The sequence below is a fragment of the Pelecanus crispus genome, chromosome 2 (assembly GCF_030463565.1).
Source record: "Pelecanus crispus isolate bPelCri1 chromosome 2, bPelCri1.pri, whole genome shotgun sequence".
In the NCBI taxonomy this organism is placed as follows: Eukaryota; Metazoa; Chordata; class Aves; order Pelecaniformes; family Pelecanidae; genus Pelecanus; species Pelecanus crispus.
In genome coordinates, this window is record NC_134644.1 from 89726133 (window position 1) to 89746298 (window position 20166).

Here is a 20166-nt window from a genome sequence, read left to right on the forward strand (position 1 = left end):
AGCATATATAAATCCTGACCAACTGTTTTTCTTATACATCATCAGTCAAATTTACTGTAGATTTTATCTACAAAATACACACTGACATTGACAAAACACACATTGAGTTCCTCATATTTCTTCCCTTAAGTACTACTTTTCCACTCTTTGTGGTGATAGGAAAGACCAGTTTAGCCTTGGTGGAAGGCCTGAACACTTGTACTGAGTTCTGTTCAGGCACTCTGTCAGGTCAACACAGAATGATACTGGTTGTAGTGGAATTCCACCATGCCATCATATCATGATAATTTCAAATCTAAAAAGATACTCCACATGTATGCAACTTCTTTTAGTGTTATGCCTGTGTTCTGAGACTGCTGGAAACTTAGTGGTAGCACATATATATATATACGTACAAACTATCTGCTTTGCTCAGTATGAAATGAATATTAACCTACCTGTCCTTCTTTATAAATTGGTTGAAGCCAGAAATTTGTAACCCAGTAAGGACTGAGGTGTCTATTATCAAGAATGAGTTCTTTTGCTCAACATAGGAGCACATTTAAAAAACAGCAATCTGAAACCTGAAATCTGTCCTATGACTGCCTGGAACTGAACTGGTATTTTTTAAAGCCTTTTCAGTAATTAGAACTAAGACGATATATAGAAAAAATAACTTTTCATATGAAATTCTTGATGGGCTGTCTGTGAAAAGTAGTAAGTTACTTTCATGAGACTGAAGAAACCAACTCAAAATAGTTGTGGTCCTGTAAACATGGCTTCCAGTAAAAAAATGGCTTAATTCTATATCTGCTAATGGAACTTGATTACTTGCATACTTTTAAGTTAAATATCCTTTTAGTCCACTCTACTACAAAACTATCTGACACTGGAAGAGTTGAGAGTTGGGTGTGTCATGTTTATCCTATATCTTGCATAAGACAGTGTAATAGCATGCTAATGTAGGGTTAAAATAAATATATTGAGTCAGTAAAATTAGTTCACAATACTCTGAAAACCAGATGAACTAGGGAGATTAAATTCTCACATGTGTAAATAGCGAGCTAGGAATGGGACTCCTAAGAAAGGAAGTATCCATGCTGTGTGATGTATGAGTCAGACCCCCAGCTTCTTGCCTCCTAGGAGAGAGGTAGGATTCCTAGTAGGAATCTACTGATTTAAATAACAGGACAATGCTAAAGTGGCAGTGGCGCTTCTGGTGGATGGTACAGCTGAGGATGTGCCTTCTATTGGGTTTTACTGGAACATTAGGTCCTGTAGAAGGCATATCCCCAGCTGCAGATTTTCTTCCCATTTATGATGGCATAATTCATGTGCAGCACAGCAGTATGGGGTGAGACAGGTTGAAGAGTTGTCTCTCATTGTTGCTAGTGAAGAATTGAAAAGAAAATGGTCTAGAATATAGGGATGCACCCTTTCTGATTAGAAAAAGCACGCAAGCACATGTTTAGGCTGTTCTTAGACATTTAAGTTCCTGCTTCTTATGATAACTTGAGTGTTTTCCTGCAAGGGGTTGCTTTTTTTCAGTTGGCGATTTAACAGAAGAGATGCCCAAAAGAATTTTAGTATCCCTATCACTGTCTATTAAACTTGTTAATTAAAGATATGAAGTTAATTTAATTTGGAATACATCAGTCTACCTTTTTCAGTATTTAGCATTGACCAATAAAAATCAAAAGGTGATAAAATCCAGAGACTTTATCATGGAAGAAGAATCTGAGGCTCATTCTAAACCCTGAGTTCTTCCAAAGCTGGTACCTTGCTCACAGTTCTGTTGTAGAGAAAACCTGAATCCATCCTGCTTCATGTATATCCTTCTACTCACAAGGTATGGCAGTGGCTGCCACAATATCACGGAATATTGTCCCCTTCCAGTAACATGAAGAAATGTGGTTTAAGTTAAACGGAAAAGGCATAGTTAGCTTGCTGTCAGGCTAAACTGAAGCACAGCATTGATAAATCTTTTTTTCTGCCAACAGCCGCTCAACTATGAAAAAAAGAAATCATATACACTTAATATAGAAGGAGCAAATACTCACCTTGATTTCCGCTTTTCGCACTTGGGACCATTCAAAGATGTAACAATGTTGAAGATCATTGTTGGCGATGTGGATGAACCTCCGCTCTTCACTATGCCTTCCTATGTCATGGAAGTTTATGAAAATGCAAAGATCGGGACTGCTGTTGGCACAGTAACGGCACAAGATCCTGACACTGCCAACAGTTTAGTGAGGTATAGTAAGTCCAAATTATACGGGATTGAATTCCACAAGTTAATGAGATCTGGGATGTATGAAACTATGTCATTTATTTTAATACAGAAGGGGAAGCATAGGTCAAAACAGTGTCATGATCAGTCATGGATTAGATTTAATAACATAATCTTCAGCCTTTTGTTGGTTTGCACTTAAAATTGCCATCTGGCTGTTGGTCAGAGCAAAGGTCTGCGTGCACTGTTTCCTGTAACAGCATCTCTCCAAATGCCCCACTGAACAATGCCAGTATTCTTATTCTTACCACATCATATAAAAGGGTGCACTTCACTGGCCTGCTGCCAATCTGTATCCTGCCACTAGCTGTAAATCCATTCAGGATCATAATGCTGTTTTTCCCCTGTCACGCTGGTATTGTGCTGCCCCCCTGCTCATTTGCCACATTGTAGTTGTGCAAGACAGCAACCTGTTTCGGTACGCTTTTCCACAGAGACATGCAGTATAATTTTTGCAAAATTGCGTTTAAGGAAGAAACCATTATTCTGTAATATGCTTCAGTTTTAGTGGGGTATTAAAAGAATAGAATTAGTGTAATAATGCACCCCACTGATGTTGCTAGGGACATGTCATGTCATCTCCAATTGCGAGATCTAGGGCAAAGAGAAGTGCTGAGAAGCAAGCACTTGCAGCATCAGATACATCATTTGAAAACTAAATTAATATGTAATATACTAGGAAGAAAGGATTTTGATAGTCTTTTTAATGAAATTAATTCTTAAAGAAAATGTTGTCATTAAAAAGAAAAAGAAAGGAAGATTTCTGTGTTGCTGCTCTGGCCAGAATACTTCTTATAATGACAGAACTGGCTTGGAAATAGGTCATGCTCTGAACTAAGGAACAGAATCAAGCTGGAAATAGCCCCACAGCAAGCTTGAAAAAGCACTGATGCCAAAAATATACATATGGATGTTAATTTGACTTCTTGTAAATTTAAGAGCATTTGGAATTAACCTTAAACACTCTGGAATAGGGGTTTGAATTCATTACTGGTTTAGAGTAAAGTTTTCAGTTACATGTTTTCAGCTATAATAGGATCCAATGATGTTTTTTACTGGCTTCATTTGTGGGATGAGTTACTTTCTAAAATGACATGCAGTGTGAGAATTTTTGAAACAATACATGAATGTTTGTCTCAAAGGTGGTAGTGGATTTAAAATGCTTCAGAAAAAAAATTCTTCGTGAAAACCTATTTGATGCTATTCCTTTTTATGACATAATGGTATAGCCTTTGTGGAAATCATATGAGTATATACTTGGAAAACAGTTTTTCTTAAGCTAATTGGGCATTTTTAGTCTCCTGACTGAGCTGAAATCTGTTGGGTATGTGTAATAGTCTTGGTAAGATGAAACAATTTTTGCAGAACAATGAAAGCATCAGGTTTTTATGGTTCTCTTGTGCTAATAGTCTAAGATTCAAAATGTTTAGTGTCAGGCAATCAATATATACAATTACTTAGTGGCAAGTTACTGCCTTTGAGAAATTGCCACTATGGTTTTTGTATCTAAATCATAACATAAATAAGAAAATTTCACTAAAAAAAACTGCGAAGTGCCTGTAGCTTTAATACTATAATTCTGAAACAACAGTTAACACAGTCAGACAGATTAGCCATCATAGTAGTTTGCAAGGAGGGAGGGCAAGTGCAGATTTAAGTAGTTCCTCCATAATTCAACTGTCTATGGCCCCTAAGAGTTTTGTCTAGAAAGGGGTAAGACAACCGTGGTAAAAGCAGCAGTTTGTACAAAGGCTGGGAAGGCCAGAAATAGACTTTCTGGGTGAAATGGGCAATAATTTGGAGATAGAGGGATTAGAAGGAAAAATATTTCCAAATATTTTGCTTTTTCTATTGGCCTTTTTTTTGCAGATAGGAATTTGTAACCAGTGATTGAGGACAAAATATTAAAAATCCATATTATTTATGAAATCGAGGAGAAAATTTGTCCTTACTTTTGTCTGTCCTATTTTTTCCCCCACTGACCTTTATTTTTGCATTGTTCCTTCCATCTCTCTCTGTTTCAATGGGGAAAAAAATAAAGTGCTAGCAAAACATACCACATTGTGAAGCTCTGAAAGGAGCCAGCCCTCAGTTACATGTTGGAGGGGTTAGGCAAGGGCAGTAGCAGCTCCGATATCCTTGATGTATCATTATATTGTGACCAGGTCCACTCTCTAGCCAGGCTTTATCCATCTCAGTTGAACTGACAGTGAATGTTGTTTGTGAGCGTGCAGGCTTTTTATGAAGACGCTGATCCTCTAAGGCTTGGACTGACGCGTTGGTGCACAGGGCTCTGAAGAGGCACCAGGCTGGCTTGGTGTGCCCTCAGGTTCTCCTTGAGCCTCCTCCTGCGGGAGGAGGAAGGCTGCTCTGGGAACGGGCAACTTTAACCCCCCTTCCCTCACCTCACTTCGCACACAAATACTGACACGGTGCAGGAGGGCTTTGTGTTGTTTCAAGATTTTGCTGCGGCTCGGGGAAGCTACGGGTTGGAAGTGGTGCACGACCTGAGAAGCAGGCCAGGCTGGCTGGGCTGAGCTGCTGCTCCACCAGAGGCAGGGTCCTGCCCCACGCTCCACTCACAGCGGCAAGGAAAGGAGCGGCTCGGAGGAGGCTGTTCTTCTCAGAAGCGTGCACACAGTGCACTTATGTCCTTCTGTGCTGGTTCTCAGGAAATGCCTCTACTGTTCATTTGAAACCCTGATGAGTCTGAAGGATAATGAGGGTAATGAGATCACATCTCTCACACAATTTCTAGTTCATTCAAAATAAAAATATTGATTATAAAAATAAAACCAGGAAGATTCAGTGTAATTTTCTTAGAAAGCACGGATCACACAGGCTCCAGGGAAGATAGCTACAGATAGGACTTGCAGAACTGATCTGTGTGGAGCAGTGGAATAATGGAGGAACAGTTCCTCAGCCAAATGGCTCAGATGCATCTCCAAATGCTGTAAGTACAGGACAGGCTACGGAGCAGTGATTTGCTTAACAGTTTCTCCTAATCCACTTGTGCATCCTTTCTACTTTATGAGGACACTTGTTGCTGTGTGTGAGACTGATAAAGCATTAGGCACACACGGTTGCAACCGTATCACTTCTTTCCTGTCCAGCTGCTAAAAGAGATACAGTGCTGTGATTTGTTCACTGCCCAATTAAGTAACAGTTTATTTTGGTGGCAGGAACAATTCTTGTAACCAGAATAATGGTTAGATGAGTAGTTACAACAATTAACAATGCTGAAGGGAAATCTTTTTAAAAAATAGTTATTTGAGCTAAACCCAAAAATAAATAACAACCTCTATTCTTATCAGTCGAGAGGGAGCTGAAGGTTTTTTTTGTCCTTATTTCCTCACTGCTATTTCACCACAGTGATTTCAGCTTGTTCCTGAGCTGAGCAGTCTTCAGAGTGCACCGACTTTGTACCAGTGCTTGTACTAGTGTTTCACTTTTTCAACCCCAGCAAAAGAACCTCGGTAATAATAAATGTAGCTATTAGAGGTTTCTTTTAGTCAGACATTATCTGGTTGGCAATTTGGGCTGTTTTAAGGGATTTTTCTTTTTAAGTTGATTTCTTTTTCTTCAATATTGTATTGAAATATGAAAAGCAAACATAATCATAGACAGCATAAAAAAGAAAGATATTAAAACTCCACCTTGTATTAATTTTAAAGGTAAAGATTTTTTGAGTGGTTTGAAAAGCAGCTATTTACTTAAGAAAATGTGTTCTAAATCAACAGAAAACATCCTAAATTTTACTTCATTCACAGGGATTACTGCCTTGTTGGAACATTTATGAGAAACTAAACCGCTTTCATTGCATTGTGTCAAGTAGTCTGCTTCCATAACAAAATCTTTTGTTGCTTGAAAAGATCAGGGCTAAGTCATGTCTTTTAATAATATCTGGTGTGCAAGTGGGTCTTGAAATTTTTGCATACAATACAAAAGAAAGCGTGACTATTAAATGCTCTAATTGTAATTTTATTTTAGTATGTTATTCATTTCAAGTCTTTCCATACTTACTTAGAAATGATCTTTTTTCTCCTTGAACCCTTCTTGAATACACAGAAGACTTCTGTGGGGATTAAGGGTGAAAACAGCTTTCAATTGGCAAGTTGCATCTGTTGGGAGCAGCCCTAGGCTGCTAGTACTGCCTCAGGGCTGTGGTAGTGCCTGTTGAAACCCTGCCATCTTCCTGTACGTGATTCTTGGGTGGCGAGTCCATCAAGCACCACACATACTCCTCATGATCCTTGGAGCTTTCTGACTGCATCTGGTCTGTTTTCAGTGGAGTGCTTTTCAGAAAAATAATGTTGCTGCTGTTTCCCAAGTCTCCTCCGATTTAGCGATTCAGAAAAGAGCAAAGGCATAGTTTTAAGACCATGATACTTTCTGGAACTCTGATATATAGTGAAAATAATTGCATGACATAGGCAACTTCCCTCATATTAACTTGATCCCAGTTTGATGCTGTCCTATGAGGATCTGAAAGTATTAACCCTGTACCCTGTTAAGAGTAGTTTTTGAGAAATAACTCATGCTATTATAGAAATATAGCATGCATATAGCATAACGTCAGCTCACTCCTTTTGCTGCTGCTGTGCAATCTTTGTCATGCAGTGGTACAGGAGGCAAATCACTGTTCTGAGCACTAATGACAGGGCCTCTGTACCCTCTGGTCATTTGTTACTCCCACTTATTATGTTTGACTTAGGCTGTTTGCATTTCTGGGCAGGAATGGTCTCATCCCAGCTATTTAACAGAAGACTCCTGGTGAACTTAGTACGGGAACTAATGAGCACTGTGTGTGATGTTAGTGTCAAACAATAAGAAATATAAAATCATAGAATGCTTTGGGTTGGAAGGGACCTTTAGAGGTCATCTAGCCCAACCCCCCTGCAGTGAGCAGGGACAGCTTTAACTACATCAGGTTGCTCACAGCCCCGTCCAGCCTGACCTTGAATGTTGCCAGGGATGCGGCCTCCACTACCTCTCTGGGCAACCTGTCAGTGCCTCACCACCCTCATTGTAAAAAATTTCTTCCTTATATCCAGTCTAAATCTACCCTCCTTTAGTTTAAAAGCATTATTCCTTGTCCTTTCACAACAGGCCTTGTTAAAATGATTGTCCTCATCTTTCCTGTAGGCCACCTTTAAGTACTGAAAGGCAGCAGTAAGGTCTCCCTGCAGCCTTCTCTTCTCCAGGCTGAACAACCCCAACTCTCTCAGCCTGGCCTCATAGGAGAGGTGTTCCAGCCCTCGCATCGTTTTTGTGGCCCTCCTCTGGACCCGCTCCAACAGTTCCATGTCCTTCTTGTGCTGAGGGTTCCAGAGCTGGACGCAGTACTCCAGGTGAGGTCTCACCAGAGCAGAGTAGAGGGGCAGAATCACCTCCCTCGACCTGCTGGCCACGCTTCTTTTGGTGCAGCCCAGGATACGGTTGGCTTTCTGGGCTGCAAGCGCACATTGCCGGCTCATGTTCAGCTTTTCATCCACCAGTACCCCCAAGTCCTTCTCCGCAGGGCTGCTCTCAATCCCTTCATCCCCCAGCCTGTATTGATATCGGGGGTTGCCCCATCCCAGGTGCAGGACCTTGCACTTGGCCTTCTTGAACCTCTCCAGCTTGTCCAGGTCCTTTTGGATGACATCTCGTCCTTCTGGCGTGTCAACTGCACCACTCAGCTTGGTGCTATCTGCAAACTTGCTGAGGGTGCACTCAATCCCACTATGTCATTGATGAAGATATTAAACAGCACTGGTCCCAGTGTCCCTGAGGGACCCCACTTGTCACCAGTCTCCATGTGGACATCGAGCTGTTGACCACTACCCTCTGGATGCAACCATACAATCAGTTCTTTATCCACCAAAGAGTCCACCCATCAAATCCATAACTCCCCAATTTAGAGAGAAGGATGTTGTGGGGGACCGTGTTGAAGGCTGTACAGAAGTCCAGATAGATAACATCCATTCCTTTTCCCTTGTCCACTGATGCAGTCACTCCTTCATAGAAAGCCACGAGGTTGGTCAGGCAGGACTTGCCCTTGGTGAAGCCATGCTGGCTGTCTCAAATCACCCCTCTGTCTTCCATGTGCTTGAGCATATCTTCTAGGAGGATCTGTTCCATGACCTTCCCAGGCCCAGAAGTGAGGCTGACAGGTTGGTAGTTCCCAGGGTCCTCCTTTCTTCCCTTTTTAAAATGGGCACAATGTTTCCCTTCTTCCAGTCACCGGGGACTTCACCTGACTGCCATGACTTTTCAAATATTACGGAGAGTGGCTTGGCAACTACATCAGCTAATTCCCTCAACACTCTGGGATGCATCTCATCAGGTCCAGTAGACTTACGTACATTCAGGTTCCCCAGGTGGTCTCGAACCTGATCTTCCCTTACAGTGGGAGGGGCTTTACCCCTCTGGTCCCTGTCTGTTGGTCCATCGACTCAGGAGGGGTGAGGAAAGAGGTTGCCGGTGAAGACTGAGACAAAGAAGTTGTTGAGTACCTCAGCCTTCTCGTCTGTTGATACTAGGTCACCATTCTTGTTCATCAGGGAGGTACGCTTTCTTTAACCTTCCTTTTCTGGTCAACATACCAGAAGGAAGGTCCTTACATATGTAAGTACCTTCCCTTTTCAGAATGATGTCCATCATGGCTAGGTTAAAAATAACCTTGTATTTTGTTGGATCCTTGGAAGGTTGATTAGGTTTTGTTATATTAATACATTGGAATTCAGATAATTTTTGTGTTGGACCCTAACCAGTCTGTAATCTACATCACGATAACAAATTTTATTTGCTAGGAATGAAATTGATTAGCTGTAGGAAACTGAAGTAGTCTTAGTGCCTTCCTGATGTCGCTAGAAAATGAACTTCCTTCTTCACTGTGCTTTTGACAGTACTGATAAAAAAGCAGTGAAACACAGAAGAAATAAATATGAAACATAAAGGTGCACACAAAAATAACCAAGGAAAGTCAGAAAAAGCTTTTTCTTTTTTTCTTTTTTCTTTTTCCTTTTTTCCTTTTTCTTTTTTATCAGACTGTTCATTTTGTGCTAAGTTAGTAAAGACTACAAGTACAGTCTCAGCCCTGATTCTGGCTTCGCACTTTTCTAATGGTCTTATGGTATTGCCTTGTAATGGATGATATATCATAATGGTTATGATACATGTACATACTGATGAGTACAAAAATGTGCTTTCCAACACCATACCTGGTATCTAGAAACTATAATGAATTCAAAGTTGCCTTACCCTCCTTTGATTTAAATTGACAGCCTTCTCTTCCTTTCTTTCAGATAGAATACTGAAAAATTAATGAATGACAAGTACATAGGATTATAACGATGTGGTGTAGGAAATTGTTCTTCAATTTCTGCATCAGGCAGAGACATTTATTTTAACTTTTGCTGCATTGCTAGTAAAAGATAGACATAAATTCAATACTTTCTGGCATCAGCTTTTAGAAAGTCATGTTAATTTTCAGTATATGGTATTTTAAGAGGAATGCTCATATACAGATGAAAGAACATACCCATGGAGTTTCATGTACTCCTATTATTATTTCTGAGAACCTTAAAGACATAAAGTGTTGCAGAGGATTCTGGTTATAGACTATTTTTGTGATGTAAAGTTTGTATTTACTAGAGGTAGAATAAAACCTGAATTTTTGATTCAAACTCATTCACTAAAATTTTGGTCATACAGTATCAGTATATTAAGACAAGGGAGGTGCAGGAGAGAGCTGTGCAAGGGGATCAAGATTGGGGGTGAAAATGAAAATTGTATTTTTAATTTCTTTTTTTCTTTCTTTCTGTGTCCTCTGAGATCAGTATCAGTTTCTATGCCGCTCCCACCTTCTGTCAGTAGGGAGAAGGGATAAGATTGATCTCCTGCTGGAAAATATAAAAGCCTCTTCATCTAGTTGTATTCGTTTGTCCTACTTGCTCTTTGAATGTCATGTAAGTGGAATAAGGTCAGTTTGCTTTCTGCTATTCTGTACACAGGATGCTTTGTTAGCTGTAGTTAGGGCAGCCTGCTGAGATCAGTGCGTGGTGTAGAGTGACTGTCCCTCCCTCCTGTGCCTGATGGGGGAACGTCCCCCCCCAGATCCTGCCAACCCTGCGCTTGTGGAGGCAAAGGCAGACATCTGTCCTCCACTCCGCTCAGACCCTCAAAGCATGCCACTGTCATAACCCTGTGATCAACACCTACAGAGACACACTAATATCTTCCCAGGGTATGTGAATGGCTCACAGTTGGTTAGCAGAGAGGAGCTGTGTCCTCCTCCTCCGTCTCACCTCCTTCATTCGTTTGCTCTCTGTATTCCTCCAGTATTATTCTTCTCCAAGATTGTCAGTAAATCAAAACAGAAAAAGAACACCCTATTTTGAACGGCTGGAGACAGAGAGGTATTTTTCTCCAGTTTCTTCTCTGATTCTCTGTGTTTCTTCACAGGGAGGAGCCGTTTTAAGACATTTCTTTATAGTGTTGAGGTGGGAGATCTGTTGCTGATTTTTCCCTTGAGGCCTCAGATTATTTTTTATTCTTGTCAAGCTATGTGTCCCAGACCTCCCACTAACAAAAATGTCCGTCTCTCTGTACAGGAACTGGTAAGCTGTTCTGACAGCTGTTCTGACTAGGAAGCATCCAGCTCTGAATGTTGGTCAAAATCTCACAGCAACTAGAACCACCTCCATCCCTCACTTAGAGCTGTGAGAGAAAAAACTGACAGATCATCTTTATATGGTGACTCTGAGAGCCTGATTTTTCATGCCAGGACATCATCTTTATGTTTCTGTAATTTCCACTGACTTCAGAATGCCTCCAGTATTTAAAATTCTTTTATGATTTTAGGAGTCAGCCTTCATATCTGAACATCTCTGTGGTGTAGTCTTTTGATAGGGCCATTCAACTCCAATAAATGGATAAATAAATCTATCAATCTTGGTTTTATTTGGTTTAGTCTTTGGTTTGACGAGAAAAAAAAAAAGATAACGTGTAAGTAGAATACCATTATTTAGCTGGTAAAACTTTTAGGAACAAAAAGTGATTCTCATATAACACTGACTGCACTTTATTTCTTAGCAGCATTGGAATCAGAATGTTAATCTCTCTGCATAAAAAGCAACTTCGATATAACAGTTTTGTCATCAACACATCTATTTGAAATGCATTTGGACAGTTGTAATCCTCTAAAGAGATTCATAAAGTCAGAAGAAGACAAACCTTTATCTTGCTTTGACTTCTGTATTATGCCTCTAAGGGTGTGGGCTTTTCTTAGCCTACATTTACTGGCAGAAATAGCTAGAAAAGGTGTTCAGTGGTTGACGCGTGCAGACAGAAATTGTCAGCTGGAAAAGATGGGTGTACGGAAGTGGCTTATTTCCTTCAAATGGACAGCATTCCCATTCTCCAGTGTCCAGTGTGAGCAGTATGCCAGCAATGCATAGGGGATGAGAATGAGAGCAGGAGCAGGAGGACAACTTCTGCGTGAAACGCAAACCAGTAGTGGCTGCCTCGCAGAGGCTTTGCTGGGAGTTAGCGGTTCACTGCTTGTAAGTCCCCCGTGCCTTCCGGGATCTGCAATCCCACATCTCCAGGACAAGGAGAGGGAAGGCTGCAACTTCTGCTGAGCTGAGATTTTGGTATGAGAGGCGAGCCAGGAGTCCCGTACGGGAGACAAGAAGATACTGCTGATCAGCTGATGGATGTCAGCTGGCAGCCAGCGCCAGAACTAACTCAGTGGGAACAGCATGTCAAACAGAGTTCTGCAAGCGCTCTGAGAGGAACAGTATTTTCCTCAAAGTTATACTATGCCTGTCTGAAAAAAACCCAAAGGAATGATAAACAGCGAGATTACCTTCTCCAAGCTGTCTTCAAATGTATTTCATTTTCACAACTGGAAAGCACAGTTGAAGGCTGTAGTTCTCAGTAGTAGTCTTCTGCTGAGGTGCTCTGGAACATCTAATGGCTCCTTAATCTACCAGACATGCTGCAGGGAGAAAATTGGTTACCTGCTGTTTTGGCAGCCGACTTCTGACTCACACTTCACAATTGCTTTTCTCTCCTGGAGAAGTTTGTTTGAACTATGGGAAATAGATTGGCCCTGGAAGGGAGGCAGCGTAGCGCAAGACAGTCGTGGCAACAGAATGTCTCCCAACTGTCTCATTTGGCTTCAAGGGGATGCTGCTGGTTCCCAGGCTCATGAGGAGCACTGCTGTCAGAGGGCAGAGAGAAGATGAAAGGCAGGCACCGGAGTTATGTCCCACCATGGGCCATTTCTTGTTGCTCTCTAGCTGGCCAAATCCAGAGAGTTGCAGCTGATCAGTTCTCTCACTGCTCATCCTGGTATACCTCCCTCCCTCACCCTGTGCAGTTGTTGCTTATTTTTTTTTTCTTAAGGTATTTTTTAAAAGGAAGAAAAACCCCAAACCTCTATACTTTGATCATCTCTTTCTGAGAGAAGTTTTTTTGCTTAAATTTTTAGATAAACAGGTTTCCTTATAATGGCGTTTGATTTCTGATTGAAGTCTTTAGATCATGTGAGTGATTGATTTGGCAGAGGATCTATCCTCTTCCCATGACCTTTTTTAAGTGCTGCTTTGTAATCAGTTTCACTTGAATTAGAGAACTGGCTATTTACCTATGTGTCAATAAAAAAGCCCAAAGAAGTAGTGTGACCTGTGAATCCACATCTGGCTGAAATGTGGCTTTGGAAGTTCATCAGCAATAGCAGGTTTGTAGCCAGGGTGGAAATTTGTAAGAGTTCTTGTTTGCAGTTGGTAAATAGGGTAATAAATAAAAATAGCATAATGAAAAGATAAGCTGAAGACTTGATTAAAGACAAAAAAAAAAAGACAAATTAAAAACTCAAAGCTTTTTAAAAACTCAAACTCAAGGCTCTTCCTTAACACACAATAACTGGAGAGAGGCATACTGGAATAGTAACAGACTATACCACTTGTCTGTCAAGTGGCAAACTGATGTTAATATTATCTTAAGACTGAATAATTTAGGGAGAGAGATTCTGAAAATGCTTATGGATTTTAGCTTCAGAAGCCCTCCTAAAAGGTTTGGAAATCAGTAATGGTCCTAAACATCTTTAACACCTTTTAAAACTTTCTCCATTTTTAAGCATTCTCAGTATTTAACACCTTTTAAAACTTCCTCCATTTTTAAGCATTCTCAGTATTATTAGAGCCTGACTACTTTAATACTGCAAACTGATTTATATGTCTAGAGTGCCCTTCTGCTTAAGGCCCATCTTACATCTATGTTTCTCGTTATTTCCTAATTCATGCACATGCTTTTAGTTTTCAATAAAAATGGTGGGAATATCTGTCACCACTGAACCACTGCATCACTAAAAAGCAGGAAGTGAGGAATGAAGCCACAGAAGCCAGCGGCTTGCTTTGGTCAGAAGCAGGAATAAGGACATGGATGGAAGCTGGGAATGCCCTTCTATTGAGTGACTCTACCTAATAAAAAGGTGGCACATGTTGCATTTCCCAGTGCTAGCAGGATTAAGTTTTGGTATTAATTTCCTTCAGATTCTCTTCAGGTAGTGTGACTAATAGGTTTTCTATATTCATGATCCTTTTTAAGTAGTTTCTTTAAGATTGGTTTCTGTTGCTGATTTGGATGTAAACAGTTTATGGAGAGCTGTTTACCTAAGCATGTCTTGTTATTAAGTCTCTTTACTAACATGTGCCATGCAACTCAGATGTGCTGATTTAATGGTTAAAAGTATGCTAATTCACACAGCATTGTCGTGAGTAAATGTCTGTAAACAAATATCTGCAATGAATATTATAAATTCATTTTCAAATGAATGCATTCTAAGTAAGAACAGTCAACTGAATTGAGGTGAAAATTCACTTTTGAAGTAACTATTTGAAATTCAAAACTTGCACTATAGCATTTTGCTATAGAAAAAGCATTGAAAAGCAGCTCAGTAGAGGTGGAAGGAAGGGTGGGAGAGGAAGGATATAACTAACTTTGTTGCCACAGCTGAAAGTAACTTTTTTACTAGGTGAAATACATTCAGAAGCCTAAGTAAAGCATCACTGGCTCTGCAGTATGGTATATTTATGGATATACCTGGTCTCTATTCTCAACATGTAGATAAATCAGTGGCTAATATTTATAAAGGCCTAAAATGTTAACTGCTTTGTAAATATGATGAAACTTGTTCCAAATGTCCTCGTACATGTGACAAAAATGAGCAGCTCAACCAAGGGAAATTCTTGTATGAAATATTTTAAGAGCGCTTGACAGCAGTGCTTTAGACTAGCATTCCTACTTCTTCTACTGTGTGGGAATATCTTCTGTAACTTGTTTTACTGAGACATTTGTGAAGGTTGGGAAACAAAGCAGTGCAAATGGCTGCTTTAGATATGATACACAAAGCAATTCTGAGGAAGAATCTGGAGTAATGGAGGGGAACTGAACATTATAATAATGGGAAGGCATGAGAAAGGGCCACTCATTTCTTTATCATCTAGAAAAATTCTGTCAAGCCATAAATGTTTGTCTGTAACTATATGCAAAGTTAGCACATGAAGGGGAAGTGCTACCATGGATTAGAAACATTTTTCATTATTCTAATATGACTGGAAGTAAAAGTGTTAGTACAATAAGTTACCTCAGGATCACTTTATTTCGATTAATGACACAGAAAATACAATTGAAATTATTCATCCAATAGTGAGTTCTTTAAAAGGAGAGCTTTGAGCTTCTATAGAATACATTTAAGTAACTGATTTAGAAAAAGCTCTTCATATTTAAAAAATAAGACAATATTTTACTGTATGTCTATGAAAATGAAGTGTTAAGTAGTCATAATTCATAACAGAATCAAACTTCAGTTTTTCTACACGAGCTTCATATTTGGGACAGATATTTGTCAGTTTTGGTTCTGTACTTTACTTACAGAGGGTGAGGTAATAATTCATTATAAATCACACACACATAAAGCAGCTGAGTATTGTTACTGCTTTAAGTAGCTTTCTCATTTAAGCCCAATTTGAAATTCTATTTTTAAGCTACTGTCAACAAATACTAAATAGCCCTATTTTTATGGTTCTGTGGGTCAGCACAATATTTTCTTACAGAATAGTCACTGTGCCTGATGTTGATAATAAGTAAACAATGTCCACAGTAATAAATGTTTGCAGGGTGTGCTGGTTTTGGCTGAGATAGAGTTAATTTTCTTCACAGTAGCTAGTGTGGGGCTGTTTTGGATTTGTGACCAAAACAGTGTTGATAATACAGGGATGTTTTCTTTATTGCTGAGCAGTGCTTACACAGATTCAAGGCCTTTTCCGCTCCTCACCCCACCCCACCAGCGAGCAGGCTGGGGGTGCACAAGAAGCTGGGAGGGGACACAGCTGGGACAGCTGACCCCAACTGACCAAAGGGATATTCCATACCATATGACATCGTGCTCAGCATATAAAGCTGGGGGAAGAAGAATTGAAGCAGGGGACATTCCAAGTAATGATGTTTGTCTCCCCAAGTAACCATTACATGTGATGGAGCCCTGCTTTCCTGGAGGTGGCTGAACACGTGCCTGCCAACAGGAAGCAGTGAATGAATTCCTTGTTTTGCTTTGCTTATGTGTGCGGCTTTTGCTTTACTTATTAAACTGTCTTTATCTCAACCCACTTTTACCCAATTCTCTCCCCCATCCCACTGTGAGGGGAGTGAGCGAGCAGCTATGTGGGGCTTAGTTGCTAGCTGGGGTTAAACCACGATACAGGGACAAGACTCTTGTGTTATAAATTGTTTTGGATTTGCATTACGTATTCCGTAAGAACAGGTCAGTGAGGCTTTTCGGCTTTTCTTTTTTTTTTTTTTTAGCAAATAGTTCTTGTAATTATCAGGAGAACCCTACAGTCAAGAAAAACAAGGCTATAGTAGGAGAGAAGGAATTAAATTTTTTTCATTGCATACCTGATTGTAAGCTCTACCAGTAAAGGGTCCTGCTAAGGTCTGCAAGAAAATTGAGGGACAATTATGCTTCCTATGCTCCCTCTGTAAGCATTCCAGTTCATCATGTAAAAGATGTTTGTGTATATGTGCACTGCCCATCTTGCCCAACACAACCAAATCTTCATTATTTCTGCCTTATCAGTAGTATAGTCAAGACGTTCCAAATATTTGTCATAGCTCTGGTTTCCTACACAGCCAAGCATAAGGTATAATGCATGAGGGAATTTTTCCACCTGAGGCATGTATCTTGTATTGGGTTTGCATGGCAAGGTTTTGGTAGCGGGGGGGCTACAGGGGTGGCTTCTGTGAGAAGCTGCTAGAAGCTTCCCCCGTGTCTGATGGAGCCAATGCCAGCCGGCTCCAAGACAGACCCACCACTGGCCAAGGCTGAGCCCATTAGCAACAGTGGTAGCGCCTCTGGGATAACATATTTAAGAAAGGAAAAAACCCCTCCAATCAGACACAAACTGCAGCCAAAGACAGGAGTGAGAATATGTGAGAGGAACAACTCTAGACACCCAGGTCAGTGAAGAAGGAGGGGAGGAGGTGCTCCAGGCACCGGAGCAGAGATTCCCCTGCAGCCCGTGGTGCAGCCCATGGTGAGGCAGGCTGTGCCCCTGCAGCCCATGGAGGTCCATGGTGGAGCAGATATACACCTGCAGCCTGGGGAGGACCCCACGCCAGAGCAGGTGGATGTGCCCAAAGGAGGCTTTGACCCCGTGGGAAGCCCACACTGGAGCAGACTTCTGGCAGGACCTGTGGACCCATGGAGAGAGAGGAGCCCACGCTGGAGCAGGTTTGCTGGCAGGGCTTGTGACCCTGTGGGGGACCCACGCTGGAGCAGTCTGCTCCTGAAGGACTGCACCCCATGGAAGGGACCCGTGCTGGAGTTTTGACTGGTAATAAATTAAACTGATTTTCCGCAAGTTGAGTCTGTTCTGCCTGTGATGGTAACTGGTGAGTGATCTCCCTGTCCTTATCTTGACCCATGAGCTTTTTTGTTATATTTTCTCTCCCCTGTCCAGTTGAGAAGGGGAGTGATAGAGCAGCTTTGGTGGGCACCTGGCATCCAGCCAGGGTCACCCCACCACAATCTTCTGTACAAAGTTCAAATGTCAATACAACTCCATGGCATGGCAGCTTTATGGACTTTTAGAGGTTGATACCACTCTGTCTCCAAAGTTTTTGTAATTAGTAAAAGGTAAGGCTAGCTGTGCACATAGGAGATAGAACTTCTCCACTGATATTGGTACAATCTTTCACAATATTTCCGTGACAAATAAGCACGTGGAGAACCTGAAAATCTGTGCTTTGTGGAAGACTGAGACCTGCAGAGACACTGGAAAAATCAGTTGTTCTGAAATTGAAAATCAAATCCTGATTCCTAAAGAAAGAGGTGTGAGTAGCCTGGACCAATACTGCCACATAAAATAATGCCAACAGGATAGTTGTGTGGTCCTTTTTTGTTTGTTTTGTAATGGGGCCTCAGAGGATTCCAATAATCCTTGAAAGCAACAGAAATTTTCTTGGATGGCTGTAACATTCAGTGTGTCATGATCAGTGACTGATGAATGTTGGTCAAGGGTTTGCTTTTAACTAATCTGAGTTTACTGAGAACTGAGAAGCTTACCAACTTTCAGAAGTGTGTCTACAATGCCCACTGTGATTCAGCAATTAGAGATTCAGCAATTAGAAATTCAGCAATTTTTTTTTTTGTTCTTTTTGTGGCAACATCACTTGTTTTTATTTTTTCATTGAATTTGGGACACACAGATTAAATAATATCCTCTGAAAAAAATACTTCCTGATGTAAATGCTTAAAAATGGTTTCCCCATCCCCTACGTAATCAAGATCTTGCCAGTCTGCTTTCAGTATGGAGACAGTTGGAGTCCATTACCTGTTTGAAGCAACTTCAGCTGCCGTCTTGTAAATCCAAACTGTCTGTATTGAGCACTTCTGGAGTATTTTAGAATTAGGTATTCTCAGATGTCGGTAGTTAATGAACCGCACATAGGTTCTAACTGTAGCTCAGTTGGGACACAGCAAGTTAAATCCTTATTCCAGAGAAACATGACATGGGTGGAAACTGAGGTCTGCTGTCTCTCCAACAGCTCCCACAATCATAAGGGAGCTGTTTCACTCTTCACAATGTCAAAAGGAAAGAAGGAGAGCAGACAAGAAGGAAAGATTGTCTAGCCTAGTGTTGTCTGCTTTGATTTCCGGTGCCTGACCTACAGTTCTTTAATTGCTGAAAATACTGGAAGCATGAAAAGAAAATCTTGAATGCCACAAGCCTAAATAGCGTGTTGTAAGGCAGATGTAAAACACTTCTTGCAGGTGGGAGAGGTGGGTTAAGGTTCTCTCCAACAAGGAAGATACAACCGAAGTCATCAAGTCCTAGCTGGCCTTTCCACTGAGTGTCCTATCCTTTGACCAGCTAAGGTGACTCGCTCAGATTGCTGCCTTCTCCTCTAGTGCTTTATTTCCTTTGCTTTTTCACATGTCGTATCTTTCTTTAATATATCATTCAATGAAATGTTTGTTTGCTTCTTTGTTTTTACTTTCCACAGTCTAAACAAGTACATTGTGAGAGAAATAAACTGAAGTTACTTTTAATTTTTTGAGCTTCACAGCCTTTATATGCACCACTCTTTTTATTAGCTGGCAATTACACTTTTGGTGATGTAGAGATAAGAGCAATTGGATGGGACAGATAAACCATTTTGACCTATATATAGCTTCCATATATTAAAAACTTCATAGAATGAAAGCAGGGCTTACAAATTATGAGGAAAAACAATTATGGTATATAAAAGACTTAGAATCTTTTTCCTTACTTTTTTCATCCAGTCTGACTTGGTAGGGGCCTGTAATTGTTTCATTTGTTAAAAGCTGTTGTAAATTATTCTGGATTTGACAAAAAATGTCTTGTCAATCTCTTCTTTTGTGTTCCCGCCCTTTGCTTCCATTACCCACTTCAAGGCTCTTACTTTCTCTGCTAGGCGAAGTGCCCAGAAGCCAAGGGAGTTAGACAGGGCTGTTTAGTTCTGCTTCTAGGCTAGTGTCAGTTGCAGCTCTGGGAATCAGCCGTTTCTGCTGTCTCTGTAATGGTTATGTTCAAAACAGCGTATGTCATCATGTCATCAACTTCATGTCAGAGAGACATGCTACAAAACAGGTACTGCGACTGAGCACGCTGGTTTGCAGTGACAAGCAAATAAGCAGAAGAATAATATCTTAATATCTTTCTGTTTTCTACCTTTCAATTTTACGATTTTTTAGTCAAAATATATATGTATCTTACCTTTGACAAGATTGTATACTGCTGTGTAAAATATCGCCTCTTAGAAATTTATATCTTTGTGACTTACAGTGGAAACCTTGTTATCTATCAAAAGAAACATAACGTTACGAAAGAAATGAAATATGGTGTTACTTTGGGTGTCTCCGTAATACGGAATTTTTTTAGGGTGTTTTTAAAAATTTCTATGATTTTAAAAGCTTGAAAGTAATATTCTTATGTAGCTTTCTGTTATTTTGGATGATACACACTACAATGAGTATGTATTTATTGTTTTGTTTCTTCATAGATATTTCATTGATCATAACACAGAAGAAGATAAGTATTTCACCATCGATGCTAGTACTGGGACCATTAAGACTGCCAAGATCTTTGACAGAGAGGAGACACCTTGGTACAACATCACAGTGGCTGCTTCTGAGATAGGTAAATAATATATATGGCACATAGTATTAAAAAAAAATTAGAAAGGAGAAAAATAATTTTCAGATTTTAAGAAACACTATCTTGACATGTTGTGTTCTTTTTGACATCATGGGTTTTTTAGCCAGTTTGGGTAAAAGAGAATTTTCTCTGTGTGTAAATTCCATAATTCCACAGAACAAATAA

General features: G+C 40.4%; 1 protein-coding gene across 3 annotated transcripts in view; it reads left to right on the top strand.

Moving 5' to 3' along the window:
- The window catches only part of CDH18 (cadherin 18), a 193610-nt gene that overhangs the window by 138886 nt on the left and 34558 nt on the right, over nucleotides 1-20166 (top strand). For all 3 annotated transcript variants that reach the window (XM_075706161.1, XM_075706162.1, XM_075706163.1), the window contains 2 exons: nucleotides 1980-2233; nucleotides 19847-19983. In XM_075706161.1, the coding sequence (XP_075562276.1) occupies nucleotides 1980-2233; nucleotides 19847-19983 (391 nt within the window). The remainder of the gene's footprint in view (nucleotides 1-1979; nucleotides 2234-19846; nucleotides 19984-20166) is intronic.